We start from the raw sequence: 23,567 nt of genomic DNA on the forward strand, positions 1-23,567 counted from the left end.
GGAAGCAAATTTAAACGAATGCGCATTATAAAAAAATTAAAAAAATAGGTTGAGATTTTCTTTGCTGACTTCGGTCAAAAAATTATGTATAAATTGAACGGATAAGTAATACCAACTGTGCCTATACTAGAACGTGGTCCTTGTGTCAAGAGACAGTATGTAGTAAAAGACTAGAAGGACCCAAAAAAAAAAACCCCAAAATACATGATCTCCACTCCACCTCGCCGAAGCTCCCTCCCCTGGTTGTGGCCGCCGACAGCGTCCACATCACCACATGGATATCTCGCAATGCTCCGCGACGACCAGGCTCAGCTTCCCGTCCGTCGACGCTGCCCAGCTGAAGTTCGTCCGCCGACCGGTGGACGCATTCCGGCAGCAGCGTGATCAATATGGCCTTCGCCTCGTCGACGTCTAGACGGACGATGCACCAGCAACAGCCGGAGTAATTAATTATATGCAGAGCCAATGGATGGCGGTGCCTCCTCCGCTCCGAGGACCAGAGCTTCCGGTTCCGGGCGACGGATGGGTTCGTCCCCGTGTGAGCTTCAGCTCCCGCGGGAGGTCGGCGATCTGATCTCGGTGACGGGGCCCCACCTGCCGTCGTCCTTAGAGTAGATCTGCGTTCGCAGCGACGACAGCGAAGAAGGCCGGGGCCAGCTACTGTATTGTCATATATTTTGTGACCTTTGAGGTACGAGTTCGACGAAATATCAAGGTCCAATTGCTGCAATAGATATGTGGCCTGAGGAAGGAAGATCGGTTGGGTTTGCATTCTGTAGACAGTCAAGAAAAAAAAAAGGTTGAGCTCCTATGAAAAAAAAGGAACCCTGCCTCCTATCTTTTAACCGACGGTTCTGAATCTGATAGTTTGAAAATCAACCACTGCGAGCCATGGTCCTTGTATGTTGAGGCGATGATTAATTAATTGCTGCCACAACAGGCGCCTATTTACAGAAAGATTAGATCGATAAATCTTTTTTTTTAAAAAAAAATACTAGAGTGCCGGCGGTACAGGAAGGGCACTTCGGTGATGGTGATATGCTCTACTCCTCTGCCTTTGGACCCTTATACCATGGCGCCCTGAGCGGCCTGGCAGGGCGACGCTGAGGGTGGCGGATGCAGTTGCAGAGGCGGCGGAAGAAGTCGACGACGGGCTGGATGCGCGACAGGAGCACGATCACCGGGCCTAGCACGCCCCCGGTCACCGTCACGATCGCCATTGGCTCCACCATGGCCTTTGCCCTTTTCTGATCTGATCTTAGTAGCTCCCTGCAAAGATGGAAGGAAAACCTGATCTCAGGCAAGGCGATTAAGCTTCTGACACTCTCTTGGCAGACCGAGAGCGAGCGGCATGTACAGGAGGCGCAGATTTATGCAAGAGGTCAACGACCTGGTGTGTTAGTGTTAGAGAAGAGACGTTCCACGGTAACCGCGGGGCGGCCTCTCCACGCCGGCCGGTCGAAACGCCTATTTTGGGGACGGAGCGGTTAAGGATGCATGGTTTGAGAAAACCAATGCTTGGTGATTGTATATTTGTTGCACTACAGCTACACAGGCGTTTAGTTGTTACTAGAGTTTAAAGCATCATTTTTCAGTTATCAAAGGGTGCGTCATCAATTGATTTTATTAAGGAGATAGCGGTTACGGATGCATGGTTGAGGCCAACACCCGGTGATTGTTATTTTGTTGCACTAGTTATTGCGAGCCGAGAAGGGTTCTTGTACAGGAAACATACTCAAATCCAGAGGAAAATCTTGTGCTCTTCTTTCTTCGGCATGAAACAACATTAAAAATATCTTTGTGGTTGTGGCATATGAATCTCTGTACTACGCGCCATTGACAAATAAAACAAAAAGAAATAAAATACTAACAACCATTCATACTTTGCGCCAAAAAAAAAACAAATCCATAATCAGAATGGTTTCATGGCCTCGAGTAACGATGACAAGTCCGTCTCGTGCAAGCACAGACGGAAGAGGTCCAGGCTGCCAAGCTTGAACTCCGTCTCCCAGACGACGACGGCCGCAGGAGGAAGGCGGACCATGTCGCCGGTGAGGTTGTTGCAGACAGACACGCAGGTCAGAGACGCCGCTCTGGAGCTGCTGGCCGGGCTCCGGCCGCTGGCGGAGGACGACGAGGCCGCCGCGTACGGCCACGGGGTCGAACGTCTCCAGGAGGCTCGCGTCGAAGCGGAGGGAGGTTTTGCGGCGGCGCCTGCACGATACGAACTGGGTCGTCGGAGCGCTCTCGGAAGCCCGGGACCGTTGCCACGTCCGTGCGTGCCAGGATGTCGAGGAGGAGATCGATCGGGATGTACGGCGGCGCTGACTCGGTCGTTGCCATCTCGCTGCCTGAAAAAAAAAAATTGGGTGCAGCCTCCGTGCACCCGCGTCTACGTGAGTCTGAATGGTTGCTTATTACAATATAATAAAACCGAACCAGATCTGAATCGAAACCAAGCGTGAACGCGGAACTCAAACTCATGCATGGTTGCTTACAATACAGCTTATTACGGACGAGTGGGCGGCGTTCTTCGCCGAGTCCGAGGCCAAGAGGAGACTGGTAATTCCACCACTCGTCTCTGATTGTCTCTCTGTACGATGCTTTCGTTCTTTCTGTCTCTTCGTCAAACGGGTTGATTTTCTTGGTGTCGCCATGCAACCGTGACGACCAACAGCTAAACAGCAGAAGAAGAAAGGGCCGGAAGTGATCTGTCTCACAATTTTCAGTCTGTTAAAGTTTGCCTGAAAAGTTATACAAACAGCAAGTAGTAGGCCAGGATCGAAGGCGAGCTTGTCCTCCTTGCACGATTAGTCCCAACAATGGCAACATGGAACATGCTCACAACCCCGACAAGAACAATAACCAGAACACCAGCACAACCAACTCCTGAGCAAACTGGTGCTTCCAACATTTCAACTATGCTGCACCCCTAATATTACTCCTACACAAAGCAAAAAATGGTGATGCTTCCTACACCAAACATGTTAGCAGTTAGTAATGAAATACAAAATACCCGGATGGTGAGCCACCATCTGTTCACAGTACAAATCACTATGCCACATTCCACATTGTTTACAGCACAAAATGTATGAAGCTAAACGTGGCTCATCTCCATCTGTTAAATGCACACTGGTGAGCTCGACAGGAAAGGCTTTACCATCATCTTAAGCTCCACATCCCCTAACTGGCGCAGTACACTAAGAAACGATCTGCTTAGCTATGCTGAAACATGTTTTATCACTACACAAAAACATGAAATTCAAGTGCTTCCACTACTGCGCTTGGAGAAAATTTAAGAGGCTCAACTGAATTCATGTCAACATTGATCAGCTATTTCCGATGCTTCCTTTTTGTTTCAGTTCTTGGTCGCTTTTCCTCTTCCCATTCCCTCTCGTGCATTCTGCAGTTAAACCAAGTTAGGTTCGTTCGAGAAACAGAACTACAAGCATAATAAATTGAATTGCTCTAAAAAAAAATTCAAATGTTGCTAAATAGTAAATGATGTAAACATGTGCAAGTGAGTAGCACCAGAAATCATAATACTACAAAAGTAATTATTTTATGACTACAAAAGTATAGGCGAAAAAATGTGACTTACTGATTTGCTGTTATATTTGCCTCAGTTGCATAAACAACACATTTATTGAAAACGATCCAAAAATATGAGGTTGTATATGATTAATATTTTCCTTTCGTTACAAAGGATCGCCACAATTTAAGAAAACTTAACGAATACGTAAACCATTCTGTTAAGGGGGGATTTGCTTTCAAACCTAGTAACGACAAAGACAGGGCTTGCCAAAACACCACCAACCATACACGGCATGCAGTTACCACCAGACAAGGCCCCACTCATCATTGTCATGGTAGATGGAACATTGGGCAATTTCCTATATGTTAATCATTTGGTGATCGATTATATACCAAAACTACTACAACAACCAAACATTTGGCTAAAGATACATCATTTTAGTCGGAAGTTCATCAAGGTCTCATCACAGCCCAAGAAATCATTTCCATCTTCAGCCATCGGACTGTAGCGGCTTTTCAGCAGGGCAATGTCAAGCCAACTAGTTAGCATTAGAACATGTACATGTAATTCTACAGGATCCAGATTAGATACAGTTTGATTGACGAAGATGGGGACATACATGCTGTGTATGCAAGATTTTGGATGAAGTGATGCAAGTGTGGTTTGCTAGGTTGGTCTGCAACAGCAAGCACCAGGGCCAAATGACACTATTTTTACTCAATGGTGGCGCCAGGCTAGGCTGTGGCTAAGCGATATCGCAGGGGCTTCAACTCTCAAGTTGAGTTAGTTGCTTGGTGGATTTGAAAACATAGAAATTGTTGTGTTTTTGAGAGAGGGGGGGGGGGGGGGGGGGCTCATCTAGTCTTAACACCTAAAGAACACTAGAGATGAGGCCTTTTATGGTGTATGGCAAGGGCCAAAGGTCTCAAGTGCATTTGGCCATATGAGTTGGATATGGATCGTTGGCCGTAGTTTTATTCTTTCTTTGCGACTCTAATGTACAAGAACTTGCCCTATTGGCCTTGTTTGAGGCTTCTTAGGGCAGCCCCAACACAGCGTCCATGGTAATTTCTAATTTCTATGGCATTGATTATCTTGCCATGTAGACGTTTTGCTGACGTGGAAGAACAATTAAAGAAGAGAGGTAGAAATTGTTTCTCCCCTGAGAGAACATTTCTTGGGATGCAACAGGCCAAGAAAACACCATCCTGCGTTGGAGCACCCATGTCATTTCCATCGGCTTCATTTCGCACCACAGCAGGATCCCATGCACTTTTCTCCTGGCCGCCCCCCCTCCCCCCCCCCCCCACCCGAGCCATCCGTGAGCATGCACCATCGTCCTCCCATCGATCCTCTTCTGCGCCACTATCCTGGGCAGAGAGAACCGGCTCCAATAGACCCTCTTCTGCCCAACTGATCCCCAACCGATGCCCAGCTCTACCCCTTGACCTAGATGTGCTATACTCATCCCCAACCGACTCCTGCTCCGTACTTCTCATCCTTAATCTCTGCAAGGATGGATCAATAGGGAAAGGGAGGTGTGGAATGAGACAAAAGATCAAAGAAGTCTTCTAGCTCCAGACGACGCACTAGTGCAAGCAGCAGGTGCTCCTACCTCTGTTGCCTTCGTCGGTGCTCTTATGATCTTCTCTCTTCTGGCCCAGTCTCCAAGCATAAAGTGCTACTGCAGCTAGTGAATGATGGTGATGTACCGCCCAATGGCTCAGAATGGTATGGTTCTGGGTATAATTGTTCACCTTATTATTATCTGCAGTTGATTATTTGCAGAAGTGTACATCAGTGCATGTACCTGCAGAGTATCATGTGCATAGTTGGTACTTGGTCACTTGGATTTGTCTCATGTGTATAGTTGAGCATCACCTAACAGTAAAATATATAATGGCTACATGGATCATGGATGCTTGTTACTGATCAACTCCTTTTTTGTGATGTATGCATGTAGTCATTAAATTCCTTCCCTCTCTAGAAACTGCTCAAAGAAACTATGGGTTGGGACTGCCCTTAAGCTCCTCCTTTTCTCTCCCTAACATAGTAACATAATGATGCTGTGCATTCGAGGTCCCATAACGTAAACAAAGAGTAAATCGCAAAGCGGAAAAGAAGATCTTTGTTAGAAACTGTGCAATGCATATTTGAACCAAGTAATTATTCTTTATCAAACTCACTGGTCAGAATCTCGACGACTTGACTTGCTTGTCGTGTCCTTGCCATGCGTCCTAGGAAAGTCATCAGCGTGTAAGTTACGATGCTGTGAAATTACCCCTTTCCTTTCTCTTTCTCGTATGTCAGACAATTGTGAGCTGCCAGATCCATGGGAGGGAGGCTGTGGAGCAGAAGGTGCATATTCCCCAGCTTCTAAAGAAGTCTGGTCTCGCTTGATCTTTCTCCGTTTAGAAACATTACTAGGGTCACTGTCCTCTTTCAAAGAAGTCCCCTTTTCCCTATCCCTGTCATCTACCTATACAGTCAACAAAGGATCTGTAAGTCAAATATGTGGTTCTTGAAGTTAAAGCCACCTTACAAGGCAGCATATGTGAAATTACAGCTATAGGATTCTTCTGCTGTCAAATGGCAAGCTAACAATCATGGAATACAGAACAAATGTAAAATTGTACTGATACAGCAAAAAAGAAGAGTACACAGTGGTCACAAACCAGATGCAGAAAATCTCTACAGTGGGGGCCTCCCATGCTGTATTTAATTTTTAAAAAAACCAGATGGAAGACATAAATTGGTAAAGACATCTTTTACCTTGTTTGATAAAGTATCCCTATCCTCACGCTTTCTATCACGAATATCTTCCTCTCTTCTGTGCTTCCCATCATCCTGAAATGACGAAGTATTCTCCTCTGACTGCCTCTTTTCTCTCTCATCACGCCTGGGAGATGGCCTTTGAACATGCCTGGAGCTCCCACCCCTTCGGTCAGCATCTTCTTCACGTCGGTTAGCACCAACTGATTGGGGTACAAAACTTGCGGGAAGAGGTGGGGGCGGTGGCAAACTTTGCCCTCGGAATCGTTCATCAGAAGAATGTGTCCGGTCCACCGAAGGTTCAGCATATCTAACTTTATTCCTCTCATCCTTATTTCTGTCCTCCCTACCTTTTTCAATGGCTTTATCTGTAACTCTCTCTTGCATCCTTTCAATAGAACGTTCTCTCCTCTCTGACAATCTAACTGTTGATCTCTCAATGGCATCTTCCCCACGACGCCTTTCACCTCGATCTAATTTTTCCCTAGGATCTCTGTCGTATTTATCATCAGATTTCTCTTTCATTTTGCCTGCCCTACTTAAGTTTTGTTCCTCATTAGCAATCTTCTCATAATCCACTGAACGAAACTTATCTCCGCCACGTGAGTCCAAACTCTTTTCCTTGTCTACATGATGTTCACTCAAATCAGGTTCATTTGCACCTTTCCTCCGTTTACCTGATCTATCTTGCTCCTCAATCGGAGGTCTTTTTTGCTGTCTCACAGTAGAGTCAATCAGATCAGTAGACTCACCAGAGGGATTAGCTGCTCCATTATGTGTAACTGCATTTCTTTGAGAAGATGACGAATGCAAGTTACCATTGGTAATAGTGGTACTGGTTTCTTGGGCAGCATCAGCTGAATGAGACAATGCTTCTCTATCAACAGTAGAGACTTGTTGATTTACATTCCAGCTGGTAGATCTCCCAGCTTTTGCATCTTCCTTTGCAACATCATGCTTCATTACCTTCCCAGCATTGCCAGCACGCTTTTGTGCTGCTCTTGTCTGTTGCATAAAAGAACTGAAATAAATTCCAAAAGCTCATGTTCCGCACAACAGTGCTCGCTGATATGCATAAAAGCATAGTGATTAATGATATTTATTGATTATAAGACACCTTTAGGACAAGCTACGCCCACGAGGAATTCAATAATAATTAAATAATGAGCCAAGAAGCTACCTCCCTCCCCCCCCCCCCCTCCTGTTTAGCCGTAGCTAGGTGTTGTCTAAAACAATGAGAACCTAGACTCTTTCCATGCTATACATATTAAATTAGCTTTGTAATTAATGATATCAAACATCGAGTACAACCTGACAAAATCCAAATAGCACAAGACTTTGGCATCAAACAGTGCCCATGAAAATGTAGAGGTCAAAAGTAGGCACTAATAACCAGACTTTCAAACAAATAATTGAAATCGTGACAAAAAATGGAGAGAAGAAATTACTATTCAATCAATTAATATAGTTTCACTAAATATAAATTGGCATGGATTCAGGCAGGCAGACTTTTAAAACTCGGTACTACTGAAAGAAAGACAACAGATTGAGCAGACTGAAATAATGATAAACACGCATAGTCCAAGAGAAAATAGGCATATATTTGGTGATAGGAGTGTGTTGGCTAAGTGTTCTTGTGTTCTCTTTTCCCTTGAATTCAAGTAATAATGTATGATAAGTGATAACCATGCAAAATAACAAAATATAAGCTAAAGACATGAACTGACAGATACCTCAGATTCTTTAGTAGGTTTTGCAGAAACTTTAACCCCCTCATCAGACACAGGTTTCGGAGGTTCATCCACTGCATGTACAACCACTGAAGATTTCCCTTGTACGGAGGAAGATGGTATTTGACTATCAGATCCATTTGCAGGCACAGAGCTCTTCTTTTGCTGAATATCAGGCTTCATAGCACCCTCTGACCTTTCATGCCTATTCTCTACAGACTTTGCACGGGCATTTTGATCTTTTGCCATCAAGGGATCTGCTGACTGGTTTCCTGTAGGAGATCCAAAGATTAGTGATGCTCCAGCTAATGACAAAACTTACACAAAAACTTCTAAAGATTCCATTTACCAAGCACAGATCTTGCTTTTGCTGGCTTCAGATCAATGTGGCCCATGCCAAACTCTTCTTCAGATAGCCAAGAACTCTGCACAATAGAGAGCATTGCGCTTGTACATACTGTACACAAATAGATGTCTCCTACTGGAGAGGGGAAAACATAATTGGAATTATTGTAGAACTAACCTTGCGAGCAGCTAAAGCAGCAGCTACACCAGTGGCTAGTACTTTAAGATCTTCTCTCTCATCCCCTTTTAGTTTAGTCACCTGGTCAAAAGGGTTGGTGAGAAATATACCAGAAGCATAACATAAGGAATACATGGCAAGGGACTCACCCGTTTCTCAAGATTGATACCACTTTTACGAATCACCGGAAAGACACTAGAAATCTTTGTAAGCACAATAAGAGCATTTCGAATTTCCATGTATTCTTTTGATTCCATGCATTGGTTAAGAGCTTTGGTGATTTTTAAATTCCACTTCCAATGAACCTTTAGAAAATAGAAAATTACAAATTAATAAATATGATGAAAACCATTCAATACAGAGAACTAAGTGAATAACACAATCACATAAGTATCATATACTTCCAGATTTTTCAGATCAACATGACCAAACATATAGAGGGAATAGCAAGATACTAAGACATATACTAATATACTAATACTAAAGATTATATTAGTATATCATGGATTAGTACATAGAATTACTAAGACATATACTAATATACATAGAATTAATAGCATGGATTACTGGATTAGTATAACAGAAGCTCCACTTAGAAAAAGTGGAGTTAAGCATGGCCAATTGTACATAGGAAAATAGCAGCTACCAAAACATACTAATTCCTCAGAAGTCTATATAACCCCCTGAACTATCTTTGTTGGTCTACTTCGACCCCTAACCTACAAAACAAAGTATTCTACCCCCTCACCTATCCAAAACCATGTAATCAAGCCCCTAGGGGTTTCAATTGGTGGTTTTGCCACTGTGGCTTTTATGGTAAACAGTGCTCATGAAAAGCTGAAAGTACAGGATTAGATCTGTAAAGCAAACAGGCTTCAGCCATAGTGGTGCTGACATGTGGGCCTCAGTTGTGCAAGCGAGGCAAAACCACAGACCAGAACCACCGAGGGGTTAGATCAGGTGAGCAGGTTCCCCTTCTACTCCATACCTCACACCTCAGATTCAGTAAACTATCAGTATTACTGGATGAGTATGCACGGTTCCAAAGCCACTTTATAAAAATTATTGTGTTCAAAGCAGCAAAGGTCTGCCATGATCTTTTCTTCATTTATTACATGAGAAATGATATAATGTACAGGGAAAGAATTTGAAGCAGCAGTAAATATAACTTTAAGAACAGATAAAACCTACCCGAACAAATGTACTATAGGATACACGCTGGCTGTTTGGGTATCTGAAGTACAATGCAAAGCCTGGTTTGTTTGCACATTCACGCTCATAAACAGATTCATCACTCTGCAGCGTGTTGGAAGTAAACAGTTAAGAAGCACTAAAACAATAACCGAGACTCCCATTCTTTACCATGAATACAGCAATGATAAATGTGCGGTAACAGTTGAGGGGGAAAATACCTTCCAATAGTAGGCCATCTTCAACGTATCATGAAAAAATCTTCCAAGCCTGCCAGCTTCAAATTCCGTGCAACAGCATATCATTGGCTGTAGGGTTTTACAGACGAGAACATCGATATGATTGACTGTGTTAAAGAAAGGAGTCCCAAGGGAGTGTAGTGTTTGGACAAATGTAGCACAATACACTGCATCTTGCATACTAAAAACACATCGTGGGAATATGCAGCGCTGTAAGAACTCCATGTTGATTTTCATTGTATCTGGACTGGAGCTCAACCACTTATCCTTTTCACGGGCTAACCTTTGGACTACAGATGCAATGTGCTGCTGGTGCTTCTGAGATTCACTGTTCAGTTTGTCGAGTAAATCTTGGATTCTCTCCTTGTCCTTCTTACGTCTTGAAATTGCAATGCTAGAATTATCTGAGTTGTCCTCCAATTGTTTGAGATTCTCATGCAGCTTCTTGATTTCTGTATCATAACGGTCTTTTGGAAAGTGAAGATCATAGAGTGTTAAGCCCCAGAAAGTAGCATATAAATCTGGTGAAAGACTGTTCCAAGCTTTTGCTGGCAAAATTGACTGGACTGTGTTAAGAAGAGCTGACCACCTGTAGCAAAACAAAATATTCGTGTGAGTTGGTAACTTAAATTGCCATGGGCTAATAGTCCGGTAATCATGCATTGCAGATCTTCAATAAACATGTATGAAAGTTAATTATCACTAAATCTGAAAGTTATGTAAATCCCAGCTGATTATTAAGCCAAAAAGAAGGAATGAGTATAATAATTCAACATTCAAGCATTTAAGAAATTGCTAGTTTCCACAAGCCATCAGATATGATAAAGAGACCTCTCACCACGGAAAAAATGAAAAGATATTTTGAACGAGAAAATATGAGGAAAAAAATTCTGTATTTGTGCTTTGACATTTTGGAAGAAGTATATATTTCTTTCCAAACAATCCTTTATTTGCTACTCCCCCTATTCGAAACTATAGGTTGTTCTGGCTTTTCTAGATACATAATTTTTATTATGTCTCTAGACATAGAAAAAGCTAGAACAACTTATGATTTGTAGTGGAGGGAGTATTTAACTTCTGTATTTGTACTTCACCAATACCATGATAGAACACCAGTGTAAGACATCATTTGAGAAGCCCAACAGTTGTGAATATTAGATAACGGTGGAGGGACACAGGAACTATTAGCCACCTTCGTACCTCAGTATTGAATAAACATAGAATGGCAATTCCCCTACAATTTTGAGGGTAAAAATATGGAAATTGACAATATAGCATTCATAATCCATACAACAGAATAGATAATCGAAGTGAAGAAATAGAATCTGAAGCATGCATCGTACAGATTCGAATGGCTCAAGTTACTAAAATAATAATACGAATTAATATAAGTTATAGGGTGTTCAGGGATTAAACAATACTGGACCAAATCATCTCCATCAAACCAAAACAAATGTAATGAGAAACATGCATACTCGTCAAAGACAGTCAAATTAATCATGGAAGACTTACATGATTGGTTCCTGAGACGAATCAAGATGTAAGATAAGATCATCAGATGATACAGATTCTCCTTCCTCGTTATCATCAAGAGGCCAACAAGTGTCACCTCCATTATTGCTCTTAAAAAGCCGCATCACTGGGCGATATATAAGGAAAGCAACCTGGATTTAAAGATAAAGACCACTATGTTACCCATAATGAAGAACAGTACTGAAACAAGTAGCACCACCAACACCCGCACACAAGGCAACAACAAAGGTGAGCAAAAAGCGGCGCTACAAACCAAAATTTACTACCTCTGGCTCAATGTGGTATTTATGGACCAGATCTTGCAAAGAAGGTATTAGTTGAGCATAGGCAGTTGGAGTTACGGCGTTTGAAAGAAACTCAACATACTGAAGAAGTATTCCATGGCATCTATCAAACTGCTCACTGACCATTTTGATATATGTGGCATCAGCATTTATTATGATCCTGGGAACAGAAACAGTTTTGTCAAGATTTGAAATTGGTGCATAAAGCTAAAATTAAATATGACAGGATCTATTGCCAACACATGAATTTTCTGTAGGGAGGGCATAGGCCAAATTAAGGGCCAATTTGCCAGATAAAAATATAATTTAACAAATAATCTCAGCCGATGCTTGACTCCTACCCTACTCCACTACTCGTGCTTATTTCCTTTGGTAAAAAATCATTAGCAATCATGCCATTCATATCTCTGCATCGCCATTTGCATGGTCTGGAACAAACACATGAAACAAAGACAAGATGCCTGATAGTGGCTCCACCAAATTAATCAAAAATCTTACTTGGACCGATGCTGAGCAAGCAGCAGTAACATAGGAAGTGCAAGTTTGGGCTCTTCTTTTGGAAGCAATGAATCCCTTAGCCTATTTGTGGACTTACTCAACACCTGCAAAAGAATTACATTTTCCAGTAAGGAAATAGTTTGATCTTAATATGCTGCTGAGATAGATGAATGTCCCCTCAACCTTATAGTTTCTTGTTGCTCCAAACAGTGAAGCTTGCTGCCGCAAAGTCTCACTTCCTGCCATAGCATCGACCTGTTCCTCTGTCATGTTCTCAGTATACTGCACATTCGCCATTTGCTGAATGAGCTCCTGCATGGCTAATTATGTTAGGCATCAGACTCATACAATTTGAAGGAAGAAAGAAAGCTTAAAAAGAGCAGCCAAGAGACCTCTAGGACAACAAGTTCAATGCCCACGCCCTTCTTCAATTGATTAACAAGATACTGCAAAAGGCTTCTCAGTTCCACAGCATTATGCTTCTTGCACCTGTAAAAATGAATTGGATCAAAACAGAGTCAGCAGCAGAATATACTTTATCATTAATGATTGGGAGCATGGCAATTAAAAATCTGAAAACTGAATACGAGAACCCTTAATACATGTAATGAATTTGCAAAGAGTAATCAAGTGCAACGAAGTAATATAAATGTAGGACACCAGAATGTAATAACAGTTTCGGAGTCAAAACGTACATACAGGTGCCCCCAAAAGGATGCAAGACACTGAAGCCAATCTGAGAGATTAAGTCCATCATCTTTAAGTTTCGCACGACCACCTTGTGCCAAGCGTTCAATGACAATATATTGCAAGATGTCATACTCCAGCTGTAAATAAAACAGATTTCAATCCAAAGGCATGTTAAAATAATTGTAGCTGATACAGTAAAAGGGGTAGTGCTAGATTCATAAATCATGCTATAATCACAATTGAACATAAAAAATATGCACAATACACAGATAAAATAACAGCTACCTGAGTCAAGTACTTAAAAGCATCCACAACTGGTGTAATCATATCCCTGTATGCTTCAACCTGCAAATTTTGGCGTGCAACTGTAAATAAATCTGAAAAATACACAAGAATTTAAGGCATAGTATAGTGCAAACAACCGAAGGTATGACTATAAATTTTGTTCCAGGATCACTGAATTGTAAGTATTGATTTCAACACTAAAGAAAAAGTGTGATAATAAATATTACTCCCTCCAGTCCGCTCTCTTAGGTGTGAGAAGTAGAAAAACGTATACCAAGACAGAGTGTCGATCGTTGCACTAGTAACTCCCCCGACTGCAACAGTGCTCATGGGCTGACGTCTAGCCGCATAAATGGCTAGAGTTCTGTGTTTTGCATGGATGCATGCACAGCATACCAACTAGCACAGGAAGGACCACATGCAACAAGCGAAGGAATATGAACAACACCCTAACTACAGCATGCATACAACCGCTTAGGCTTCTGTGAGATTGATTAATACTGCACCCTTTGGACTCTTCAGTACCCATGTACACTGTATAAACACCCCAAAACCCACTAATGCCTAAGAAACTGGTCTGGAGAGGTGAATCTAGAGATCCTCTGACAAACTGTGTCCCTGCACCGCAATTACCCTAACATGACCAAAAATGATTAATTTGCAGTGCCCACAAGTGCAAGGTTAATTGAAAATTAGGGGTAACAGTAGCTAATTTATTTGTCAGTTTTGTCTGGATTCAATGAACTAGAGATAAGTTTCCAAAAGTCAGATATTATCTCCTTGGGATCATGTTCAGACATCCCTACAAAAGAGATAACCATGTTCCCAAATGCTGTCCATAACGAGTTAGTTACAAATAGTGAATGTCTTAAAATCTCTTCTAAACTTTTCATTCCATTCACACCAGTTCCAATACCCTTCTTGCCATATCTTGTTTTTCTGAGGACAATAATCATCCCATTGTCAGTCGGACCAATTCTAAACAAGAACAGTTACCTAGAGGTGAGTTCACATTAAATAGATAAGCACACACAACTTCTGTTCCACATACCTGTTGGACAATTGTCTGAAGCACGGTCATAGGATTCGCATGGGCAAGTTTAGCCACCATGCGTCCAAGTGGCTTCAGGTTTTCCTTAGCCAACCGTTTTAGAAGCCTTCTGGTGTCCAGCTGATTAAAAAAAACGATGGTGTGAATTCAAAACTTGACATGAAGTGATAGATTAAAAAAATGTTAAACAGAATAGAAAGGTAACCTTTGCAGTTTGCCTTGCAGCAAGGACAATTGGGTTCTGTTCGGTCTCCTTCTCCCATTCACCATATAGACGATAGCGGGCCTGGAGACTAAGGATAGTCAAGGTACTAAATTGCTAAAAACATGAATAGAGCACTACAAAATTATATAATATAAACCTCATATGGAAGAAGGGAAAGAACCCCCCATATCTCCATATCAACAGCAGGATTAGCAGGGATAAGCTGCAACGAAGGAAACAAGCACGACCCAAGTGCTTCCTCAATTCGAGATTCTGGTGAAACTACATTTGCTGCACGGGTTGACTCTTTTGATGAGTGGTAGTACGCTTTTAATACTCTGCAAACCTAAAAAGTAAACATGGACGAAGGATCACTAAGTACATGATGTTCAACATTTTCACTAGTAGAGTATTCATGTGAAACTAGATACTTGCAAATTCCAAGCAAAGAAACATTTTGCACTGCAACTGCAAGGCTGCAAAACTTGGTTATTGATTTGTTATAAATAGGCAACAACAGTGACATTTTGGTTTATCGCAACGAATGGAGGAAATTCTAGTCATGACTATGACTGGATGCAACGCAAAGGTTAGTGTGGTGCTTCTGTAAGAATTCCAATGCCGTAATCAATAATGTAGCATCTGCACGCTAAACTAAGCCATCAGTTTGGCAGCGGCAAGTATGCATGATAGCGAGCAGTGGTAAAAGATTTAAGTCACCTTTTGAAGTAATTGAGTATCACGATGAAGATATGGTCCACAAGCGGTGAGCATTTGGAAAAACTCCTTTGGCAGATCAAATGAACTTACAGACACAGCAGATGTGCCTGTCTGGTCAGAATCATTTCTAGGAGGCAAGTAATAGTACAGGTGACAAACTATATGATAGGCTGAAGACATTGTCTTTTCAATCATTCTGCATAAAGGAAAAAGAATAGAGGCGAATATAAGTTAAACTGCATAAACATAAGAAATATAATCATAGGATCAAAAGAAATGCAACAAACCTAAATAATCCATAACAGATTTCAATGTGCTCAACAGGATTTAGGTGCGCAAGGCGCTCAAAGAGTAGTTGTGCATGATACCTAGGAAAGAACAGAGGGAATCAATCAGTAATATTTACAACGATAAAGCATTTTTGTCCCAACCAACTCAGTTTAGACTAAAAAGTGATTTTAAATATCTTATTATCTTCACAATATTAATATACAACTATTATGTTTACAAAATGCGCAAAAATACTGGTGCATCTCCTACAGAAATGTGATTGCCACCTATGAATAAAACAATTAAAATACATTCGAATTTATTTATAATTTAATTATAGGTCAAGTAAAAAGAATGGAACATATGCATATTATATTACCAGTCATGCACAGAGAGAAAACCAAGAAGCAGCCCAAGTTTCTGGTTCTTCTCCATCTCGGGGGCTCGCTCCCCAACTATATCAGTTTCCATCTCCAATGCTGTATACATATCGATAGTAATTTCTTGTTTCTCATCATCCATAAGGTCCTTCCCAGTAGCAGCAAGGTTGATTTTGCCAATTTTATTAGCCTAAAGTCAAGAAAAAGAGGAGTAAGTTTGTTAGTCATAGCTTCAATGTCCTATATTACTTAAAGAGGCCGTTTGGATCCCTTCATTTTGGAGGAATTGAAATCTACATAATGGATTAGGCTATTTGGCTTGGAATTTGACATTCCATAACTTTTCCAAGCTCACAAATAAGCTCATCTCAAATTCATAGTGTTGGAGTATAGGAGTGAGTATTGGCCCATGTGGCTAGGCCCATGAGGCCCATGTATGCTATACTATATTGCTACCCTCCTAGGGTTAGCCTAATTAAGGGAATCAGAAATTCTAACACATAGAGTGGGAGATGGAAATGGATTTTATAGATCACTATACTATAATTCTACTGTCCAACTTATAGCACATTCTTCAACTCACTTTCCTACAATAGAAATGCAACATATAAGTATGTCCCTTGTATGCCTAACAATAAATATACAAATATATTCCATATACAACTATATTAGCTTAATTAATCTATGCCTAAATTATAATTATTATAATGAATTCGATTCCAAGGATCCAAACGGGCCCAAAGAGAAATCAATATGACCATATTGTTAATGTAAGATCAAATTCACATGTGGAGGTAGAAATTATTCCGGACAAGTATATGTCACATGAAGGGATGGCTGTACATAAGGCATTTAGTGCAAGAAACTTCTAAACTTTTCCATCCATCAACCTTCTTTCCTTGTTGCCACTCCCTTTCATGCTACTCTCCTTGGCCAGTTACAAACTTATAAGGATTAAGGAATACCAACCTCATCGATTCTTCTTGAAATGAAAGAATCAAAATGCTCAAACGCCTCGTCGTCATTTGGAAGCAAGTGAGAATAGCTGGAGAAAAAAATTGGTCATGACACATCCCATTTGAGAAACAAATAGATCCAGCGCCAATCAAACTATATATAGAACATAAAAAAGAACATAAAGAGACTGCGATCAGTGAAATCATATATTCATACAAGTTCCCTTTGGTTCTGTAACACCTAAATTTCACAGCTTGAGGAAAATGAACTGATAGAAATCTAATAATAATGAAAACAGTGATAAAATAGGGAAACTAGGAAATGGCCACCACAGTACAGATAAAAGATTGAAAAAAGAACAATGTTTTTTGTTGGTTACACCTTAGGAAAACCAGAGCTAGAAAACCTCACGGCATAAAATAAAAAATAAAAGATCTGACAATTGTTTAAATTAAAGGTTAATAATGATCTTCAATATGAATGTTAGCCATCATGAATTTTCCATAGATGAGTGGGCTATTAGGAAACATACACATTATCAAGGTCAATGAATCCAGATTTGATCAATAAAGCTGCTGTTCTGAAAAGGCCAGATGGAACAGGGCTGTTGACATCCAATCGTTGATAATACTGGAATTTGAACCCCAAAATTTGAGCAGCATGGGACTGTAATACAGGAAATCGTAAGATATTGAGAAAACGCCGCATTAATTATGACAAAATCATGTAAGATGTGGTAAAAAAACTGAAGATCTGCATAATTTATGAGACTACTATTATTGGATGCCGGTTCTAATAGAACAAATACTGAAATACCTTTGGAAAAAGAGGTATGAGCTGATGAAAGATGCTACTATCTTGATAGAGTTCAAAGCATTCCAACACCTGGCAGACAAGAATAACAGAATTACAAAAATTCAACACCACACTCTCCGACATTTAATAACAGTGGCATAGCAAACGAAGACTCACAATATCAAATACACGATTTGGGTCCAGATCAAAATGGCCAATCAATGACTGCCACAAAATAAACAATTTGTTATTACACATTACTGGGAAAAAAGCTAAAAATATAGCGCCAGAGAGAATTAAGGCCTACAGACAACCTTTATAATGCTGATCGTAACCGAAGAAGAATTCTGGCAAGCTAGATCTGAACCAACTTGACAAAGGAGTGTCACCTAAATGATCCACACGCACAGATGGGTAGGGTAAGAAACCGCTAAACTTCAATAAGCATCACAAAAGAACCTTACAAAACTATAGGAAGAACATGATTAGCAGAAATCGCAGACAATGGCGAGGTATAATCATTTAGGTAATTTTCAAAGTACAAATCTATACAGATAGAGGACATGGTATTCCTAAGCACAGCACACCTAGCATTTCTTTCCAAAGTGATTAAATTGGAGAATATGCCATCTAGAATAAAGCTAATGCATTTCTAACAGTTGCTTTGGGAATTATAAACTCATAGCTTCCTACTATATTGATTCTAACTTCCAATCTTAGCATCAATATGCGCTTATTACTTTAATGGACACACATTGAACAGTGCACTTGTTTGCTACTCCCTCTATTCTAAATTATAAGACGTTTTAGCTTTACTATGTACATAGCTTTTGTTATGCACGTAGATATACACTATCTTTTTTTTTTTGCGAGGAAGATATATACACTACATCTAGATACATAGGAAAAGCAACCAATGCATCTAAAAAAGCCAAAACATCTTATAATTTGGAACGGAGGGAGTACTAATCTAAATGTTCAGGTCGTTGGTAGGTTCATAACCCTCTGGCATCTCTAAGAAACTCTAGGGGGGTGCTGTAAGAACTCATACTTTACCAAATTTTGACCTCATCCTAAGAAACTACTTCTTACTCCAGCATAAGGATTGTCGCAGCTTCTCAATTTCCCTCCTCACCCTATGGTTGTGACAAGGCGCAACAGCAGAGGCTACAAGAGTGATAGTACCAGTCACGACATTCAAGGTGCAACATGTGCTGTGGCAGAGTTCAATCAGGCTAGTACAAGAGCCAAGTATGCACTTTCAGACATGGACAAGGCAGTATGTGGCAGACAAACCATCAACTACCATTCAAGGAACAGGATTGTGGACATTTTTATTAATAACCATGGGCATTCAAGTATTAAACTAGTCAACTAAAGCATCCCAGTGTATATTTTAGCCCTTATAGAAAGAAAATAGTTTCTTGAACCTCTTTCACGCTCATGTGTCATGTCACGTTGAGGTACTGCAAAAAAAAAGAACCGCAAGATACGATCCATTTTTTCGTAAGAGATTAGTCAACATGGTGGTTAAGAAGGGTGTCATTCAATGTTTTATAGGGATGGCACAATTAATGCTGCCGCTCTAAAATCACTACAAGAAGAAAAAAAAAAGGAACACAAAATCAGGACAAGTAGATATACATACCAATTTGGCATAGCCCTCACTTTCCTCCCGTAAGAGGTTGAATTTAGTTTGCTGGTAAAGAAGACGTGTGTTGACCCTAACCTGTCACCAGTTATTTAAACCAATCATCAATGGATCATCTAGTTAATGTTGAAGAAAAAAAAACAAATCACCAAATAACATGAGGCAAAAGTAAATCACTCGAGGAACATGATAATGGGGGGAAGGTAAGGAGGTGAATGTGATTGAGAAAAAGAATAAGTATACTATGAATATATCATGGTAAATGTGTGCCCACAATAAGATGTCAGCATAAAACACCATGACTCAACGCATATGACAGATTGAAAAATCAGCACATCATACATACCTCCTTAGATTTTAAATCCTGGCCTTTCAGCTTACTTTGTTCAACCTCCCAAAGGAAATCTTCCTTCAAGTCCATGGGTGGAGGAAATAGAAAGCATGTATCAGCTGTATCTTAAATTGATGCCAGCAGGAATAAAAAACTCACATCACATCGCTCTTGCAGAAGCCTAGGCGCAGTAATCAAGGATTCCACAAATGACTTAGTCTGCAAGATGAGTATTCAAATAGAAATCAATGAGCAGTCCCATTTTTAAATCAAAAGGAAAGTAGACATTGAGGAGTACGAATTGTTTTATTTGCTTTAGAAGTAATGCCTAGCTTATTACCATTTTAACAAGACGGTTGCGATATTCCCCCGAGATTGTAATCTGCATGTTGAAGTAAGTTAGCCTAACTAAACACTATTAGAGGAATGCCACTAAACCTAAACACAAGGAGAAAAACTTATCCAAAAAAAGCACAGGTACCAAAGTTCATGTCAGATAAAAGCAGTGAATCATGGGTCAAAGTCTAATGACTCAATTACAGCAGATCAATAACAAAGCAACAGAGGCAAGAATATATTTAAATCATATGATGGGAAATGGTAAACGGAACAGTGAGTAATAGCATTTGCATTTATACAGAGCCATCTCTATTGTCCGCCTTTTAGTTCAAAGAAATGCATCGAAACAGAACTTATTAGAGACACAGACACCTCAAGGCTAATCTATTTTTTTTGGTAATTGGTATGCACCCAGAACAGTAAACAGTTCAATTTTGGATCAATCGTGCCAAAGAGAACAGTTCAATTTTGGATAAATCATGCCAAAAAGAACATCTAGCGCCACATGTGTTCAGTTTTTAATCACGTAAGCAGAAACAAAAAGATATGCATCAACTTTTGACCCTTAATAAGCTTCATTATCTGAACAAGCTTTCTCCAGTTACCATAGAAGCTCATCAAAGGTCTGCACATGATTGCTTTGCAAAAAACTTATCTACTGCTAGTAAAATGAACATCCATGTGTACAAGGCTGCTGACTAGATCGTGTCATTTTAGATTTGCCTGAAAATTATCTGGTTCATTTCTGGTCTACCAAAAAGTGGTACCTAAGTACTAACCTAAAACAGCATTGATTGAATTTGTTTGTTACAACTTCAGCTGAAACTTTTTTATCGCAACAACACTCATAGTACTAGTACATGAAAGAATAGTAAAAGTGGTAGCCTAACATCTGCCCAGAGCTAATACATCCCATCCAATCCCACTGCACTGTTCAAAGCACCAAACAATTCAGCTATATTGTCGATCCAGCTACCATAGCAAGCAATACACACATTACGAAGTGCCAATTCAGTTCATAAATACATATAGCTAGTGCCAACAAAACACCAGATATAATCCCAGACTGTGAAAGTTAACTAATCAAATACACGCCAGACACCACGGAACAAACTCGCTAGCCACAACACTGGCATCTGAACCAATTGCTTATACTTACATCCTGCCCTAGGTGAGCGATGATATCAGCGAGCACGGAGCCGAGCTCCTCCTCCCTCCGTGCCTCCTCCACGAACAACACCGACTCCAGCGCCACCCGGCTCTTCTGCGGCGGCAAGTCGCCCAGCACCTGCGCAGCCCAACCCACGCGGTCAGCACAGGAGGAACAGCGAACGGAGGAAAACCTAATCACGCAGCAGCCAGAACTGTCGCAAGCTTACGATCGCCCAGCAGAGCTCGTAGAGGAAGCGCGCCATGGGGACCGGATCAGGAAGGCGGAAGGCGCCGGCGGACTGGCCCTTCCATTCGCGAAGGCACTCCTCCGTGATGTGCTTGTAGTCGGGCGCCTGCAGAGGGGGCGACATGCCGGCGGCGGCAGTGTTGGTTTGAGTGAGGGTTTTGGGGGATTAAGATTTCATGGGAGCTGCCGAGGTCAGAAGAGGAGGAGCATGACCGGGGTGGTGGCGATGAGATATTGGGGAAGGGAGGACCGAGGGAGGAAGACGGGGACGGCGGAGGCGCGGTGTGCTACTTGGGCCACGGCGAAGACGCGAGGTTGGGCCAGGAGCCCAGGAGCGGGGCTGGGCCTGTGTCTGGCTTAGGGTGGACTAAAATCTATAATACTCTCTCCATCCCAAATTGTAAGTCATTCCAAAAATCTTGGAGAGTCAAACTTTTCTAAGTTTGACCAAATTTATATGATAAAATAATAATTATTATGATACCAGCTAAATATCATTAAATTCTTCCTTAATTATATTTCCATAGTATATTCACTTTACGTTACAAATTTTAGTATTTCTCTCTATAATTTTGGTCAAACGCGAAAATACTTTAACTCACCAAGATTCTTGGAATGACTTACAATTTGGGATGGAGGGAGTATCTCTCATAATTTTTACGAAAGTCTATTTTTAACTTTAAAATTGAGTAAGCTACCTTTTAAAACTTTAAAAACGTTCATTTTACCTCTCTAACAGATTATAAACAGCCTTAAAAATGGTTTGTCTTTTTTATTTATTTGGCTAAGTCTTTTAAAAAAATATAGTAAATCACAAAATATTGTAAAATAGAATGCAATTTTCTTGAACTCTATATAAGTAGATATACATAGTGAATATATAATATGATATATTTTAGTATAATTTTTTTGTTGCAGCTTTAGATTTGTGTTTTTCTATAATTAATTTATAGCTAAATTTTTATTGTTCAATTGTGGTGAATTTTTTATGGTGGGCTAATTATTATATGTATGAAAAGTAGTAAAAAAATTATACTTATTGAATTATGTATAACTTAGTTATATATATTTATTTAAATAAATGCTTATTATAAAGGTTCAGCTGAGAAAACAGAGCACCTTGATTCATCTCCCCCCTGCGACTATTGGTGTGTTTATTTTTTAAAGGAGGAGAATTTCTCTGCTTTTTAGAAAGCAAAAGTACAGAGTAACAACCTGGGGATACCAGTTCAAAGAAAACAGTATCAAACAAGAACTAAAACCATCTAGCGCCTATTACAAGGTTAAATCTCCACTACATCGGAAGCGGTCGTGCTTGGCTTGAAGTCCTTGAGCCACCTGGTGATCGTCTCTTTCATTTTGCTAACTTGATTTTGAACATTCTCTTTAAGCTTGATGCTCCACTTCTGCAGCAATGACAATGCAATGACTATGGGTGTGTTTAAATTCTTCCGTTTAAACTTAGATTAGCCAAAACTAAGGATTAAAATTTTAGATCATTTTAATTGAGTTGAGTGGACTATTTCTTTTTAAAGTAGTTGACTAAATTTTAGACAACATTTGATACCTTTGTTTAAAATCTTAAGACTTAAAATGGTCTAAATTTTAATGGCTTATACCATTCTCAAATATTACCTATATCTGTCATTATCATGTGATAAGAGCAGATACAATAACAATCTTAGACCCAAACAAATGCTGATATGGATAAAAGAAAAGATGAGAGAGAGGAAGACTTGGCTCTCGTACAATCAACAAGCTGAGTAGGAAGGCCTATATAGCTATCGACTTAGACATCAGGTACATGTGACTAGGATTAAAAAAAAGAGAATGTGAAACATTAGTTAAAAGTAGAAAAAAATCTTATAGACAAATATTATATATAGTTTTTTTGCTTTTATTTATAGCTTAGCTAATAGCCAAGTCTTAAAAAATATAATAGCCAAGCTTCTTGGCTCTATGGGCCTATTTGGTTCACCGTGTTAGTCTTTAGTTAGGTTTTCATAATATATATTGGGTCTGTTTGGTTCTCTATTTGGTCTATTAGATAGGCTATCGCAAGCTTATTTGGTATAATTTTAATGGCTTGCGGAGAACGCTCGAATCAGCTGTTCTTGCGGAGCCATATTTGGCTTGGCCACATGCGCTCTTCTGGTTTGGCTCACCTAAGCCAACAAATATAAACAGAG

The 23,567-nt window shown here is 40.3% G+C and overlaps 1 protein-coding gene across 4 annotated transcripts; it reads right to left on the bottom strand.

The window, feature by feature from the left end:
* LOC8084169 (THO complex subunit 2) lies at nucleotides 1,745-21,643 on the bottom strand. Of its 4 annotated transcripts, none has more exons than XR_002451034.1 (34): nucleotides 21,359-21,641; nucleotides 21,139-21,267; nucleotides 19,981-20,022; nucleotides 19,800-19,859; nucleotides 19,656-19,718; nucleotides 19,307-19,387; nucleotides 17,973-18,047; nucleotides 17,836-17,883; nucleotides 17,680-17,748; nucleotides 17,396-17,529; nucleotides 16,876-16,951; nucleotides 15,906-16,096; nucleotides 15,544-15,624; nucleotides 15,257-15,452; nucleotides 14,694-14,882; nucleotides 14,537-14,617; nucleotides 14,332-14,451; nucleotides 13,281-13,340; nucleotides 13,005-13,132; nucleotides 12,698-12,794; nucleotides 12,489-12,617; nucleotides 12,306-12,409; nucleotides 11,790-11,967; nucleotides 11,503-11,654; nucleotides 9,973-10,579; nucleotides 9,752-9,856; nucleotides 8,710-8,865; nucleotides 8,561-8,641; nucleotides 8,387-8,462; nucleotides 8,041-8,309; nucleotides 6,308-7,312; nucleotides 5,722-6,014; nucleotides 2,499-3,403; nucleotides 1,745-2,351 (listed from the first exon to the last, which is right to left on the bottom strand). XR_002451034.1 is itself a non-coding variant. In XM_021455922.1 (33 exons), the coding sequence occupies exons 1-33, from the start codon at nucleotides 21,500-21,502 to the stop codon at nucleotides 3,334-3,336; spliced, it is 5,289 nt and encodes a 1,762-aa protein (XP_021311597.1). In that variant the 5' UTR covers nucleotides 21,503-21,641; the 3' UTR covers nucleotides 1,745-3,333. The 4 variants fall into 4 exon arrangements, 2 of the variants coding, with proteins under 2 accessions (XP_021311597.1, XP_021311605.1); XR_002451033.1 differs by having other exon boundaries at nucleotides 1,745-2,376; XM_021455922.1 differs by having other exon boundaries at nucleotides 1,745-3,403.

Source organism: Sorghum bicolor, chromosome 1, assembly GCF_000003195.3.
Source record: "Sorghum bicolor cultivar BTx623 chromosome 1, Sorghum_bicolor_NCBIv3, whole genome shotgun sequence".
NCBI classification, from domain to species: domain Eukaryota; kingdom Viridiplantae; phylum Streptophyta; class Magnoliopsida; order Poales; family Poaceae; genus Sorghum; species Sorghum bicolor.

Coding starts and splice junctions, on each gene's coding strand:
- LOC8084169 (XM_021455922.1), bottom strand. CDS start 21,502: ATGTCGCCCCCTCTGCAGGCGCCCGACTACAAGCACATCACGGAGGAG. Junction 18,048..19,306: donor GTGAGGGCTATGCCAAATTG/GTATGTATATCT, acceptor TGGATCATTTAG/GTGACACTCCTTTGTCAAGT. Junction 13,341..14,331: donor TTCAGACAATTGTCCAACAG/GTATGTGGAACA, acceptor CAAAATTTGCAG/GTTGAAGCATACAGGGATAT.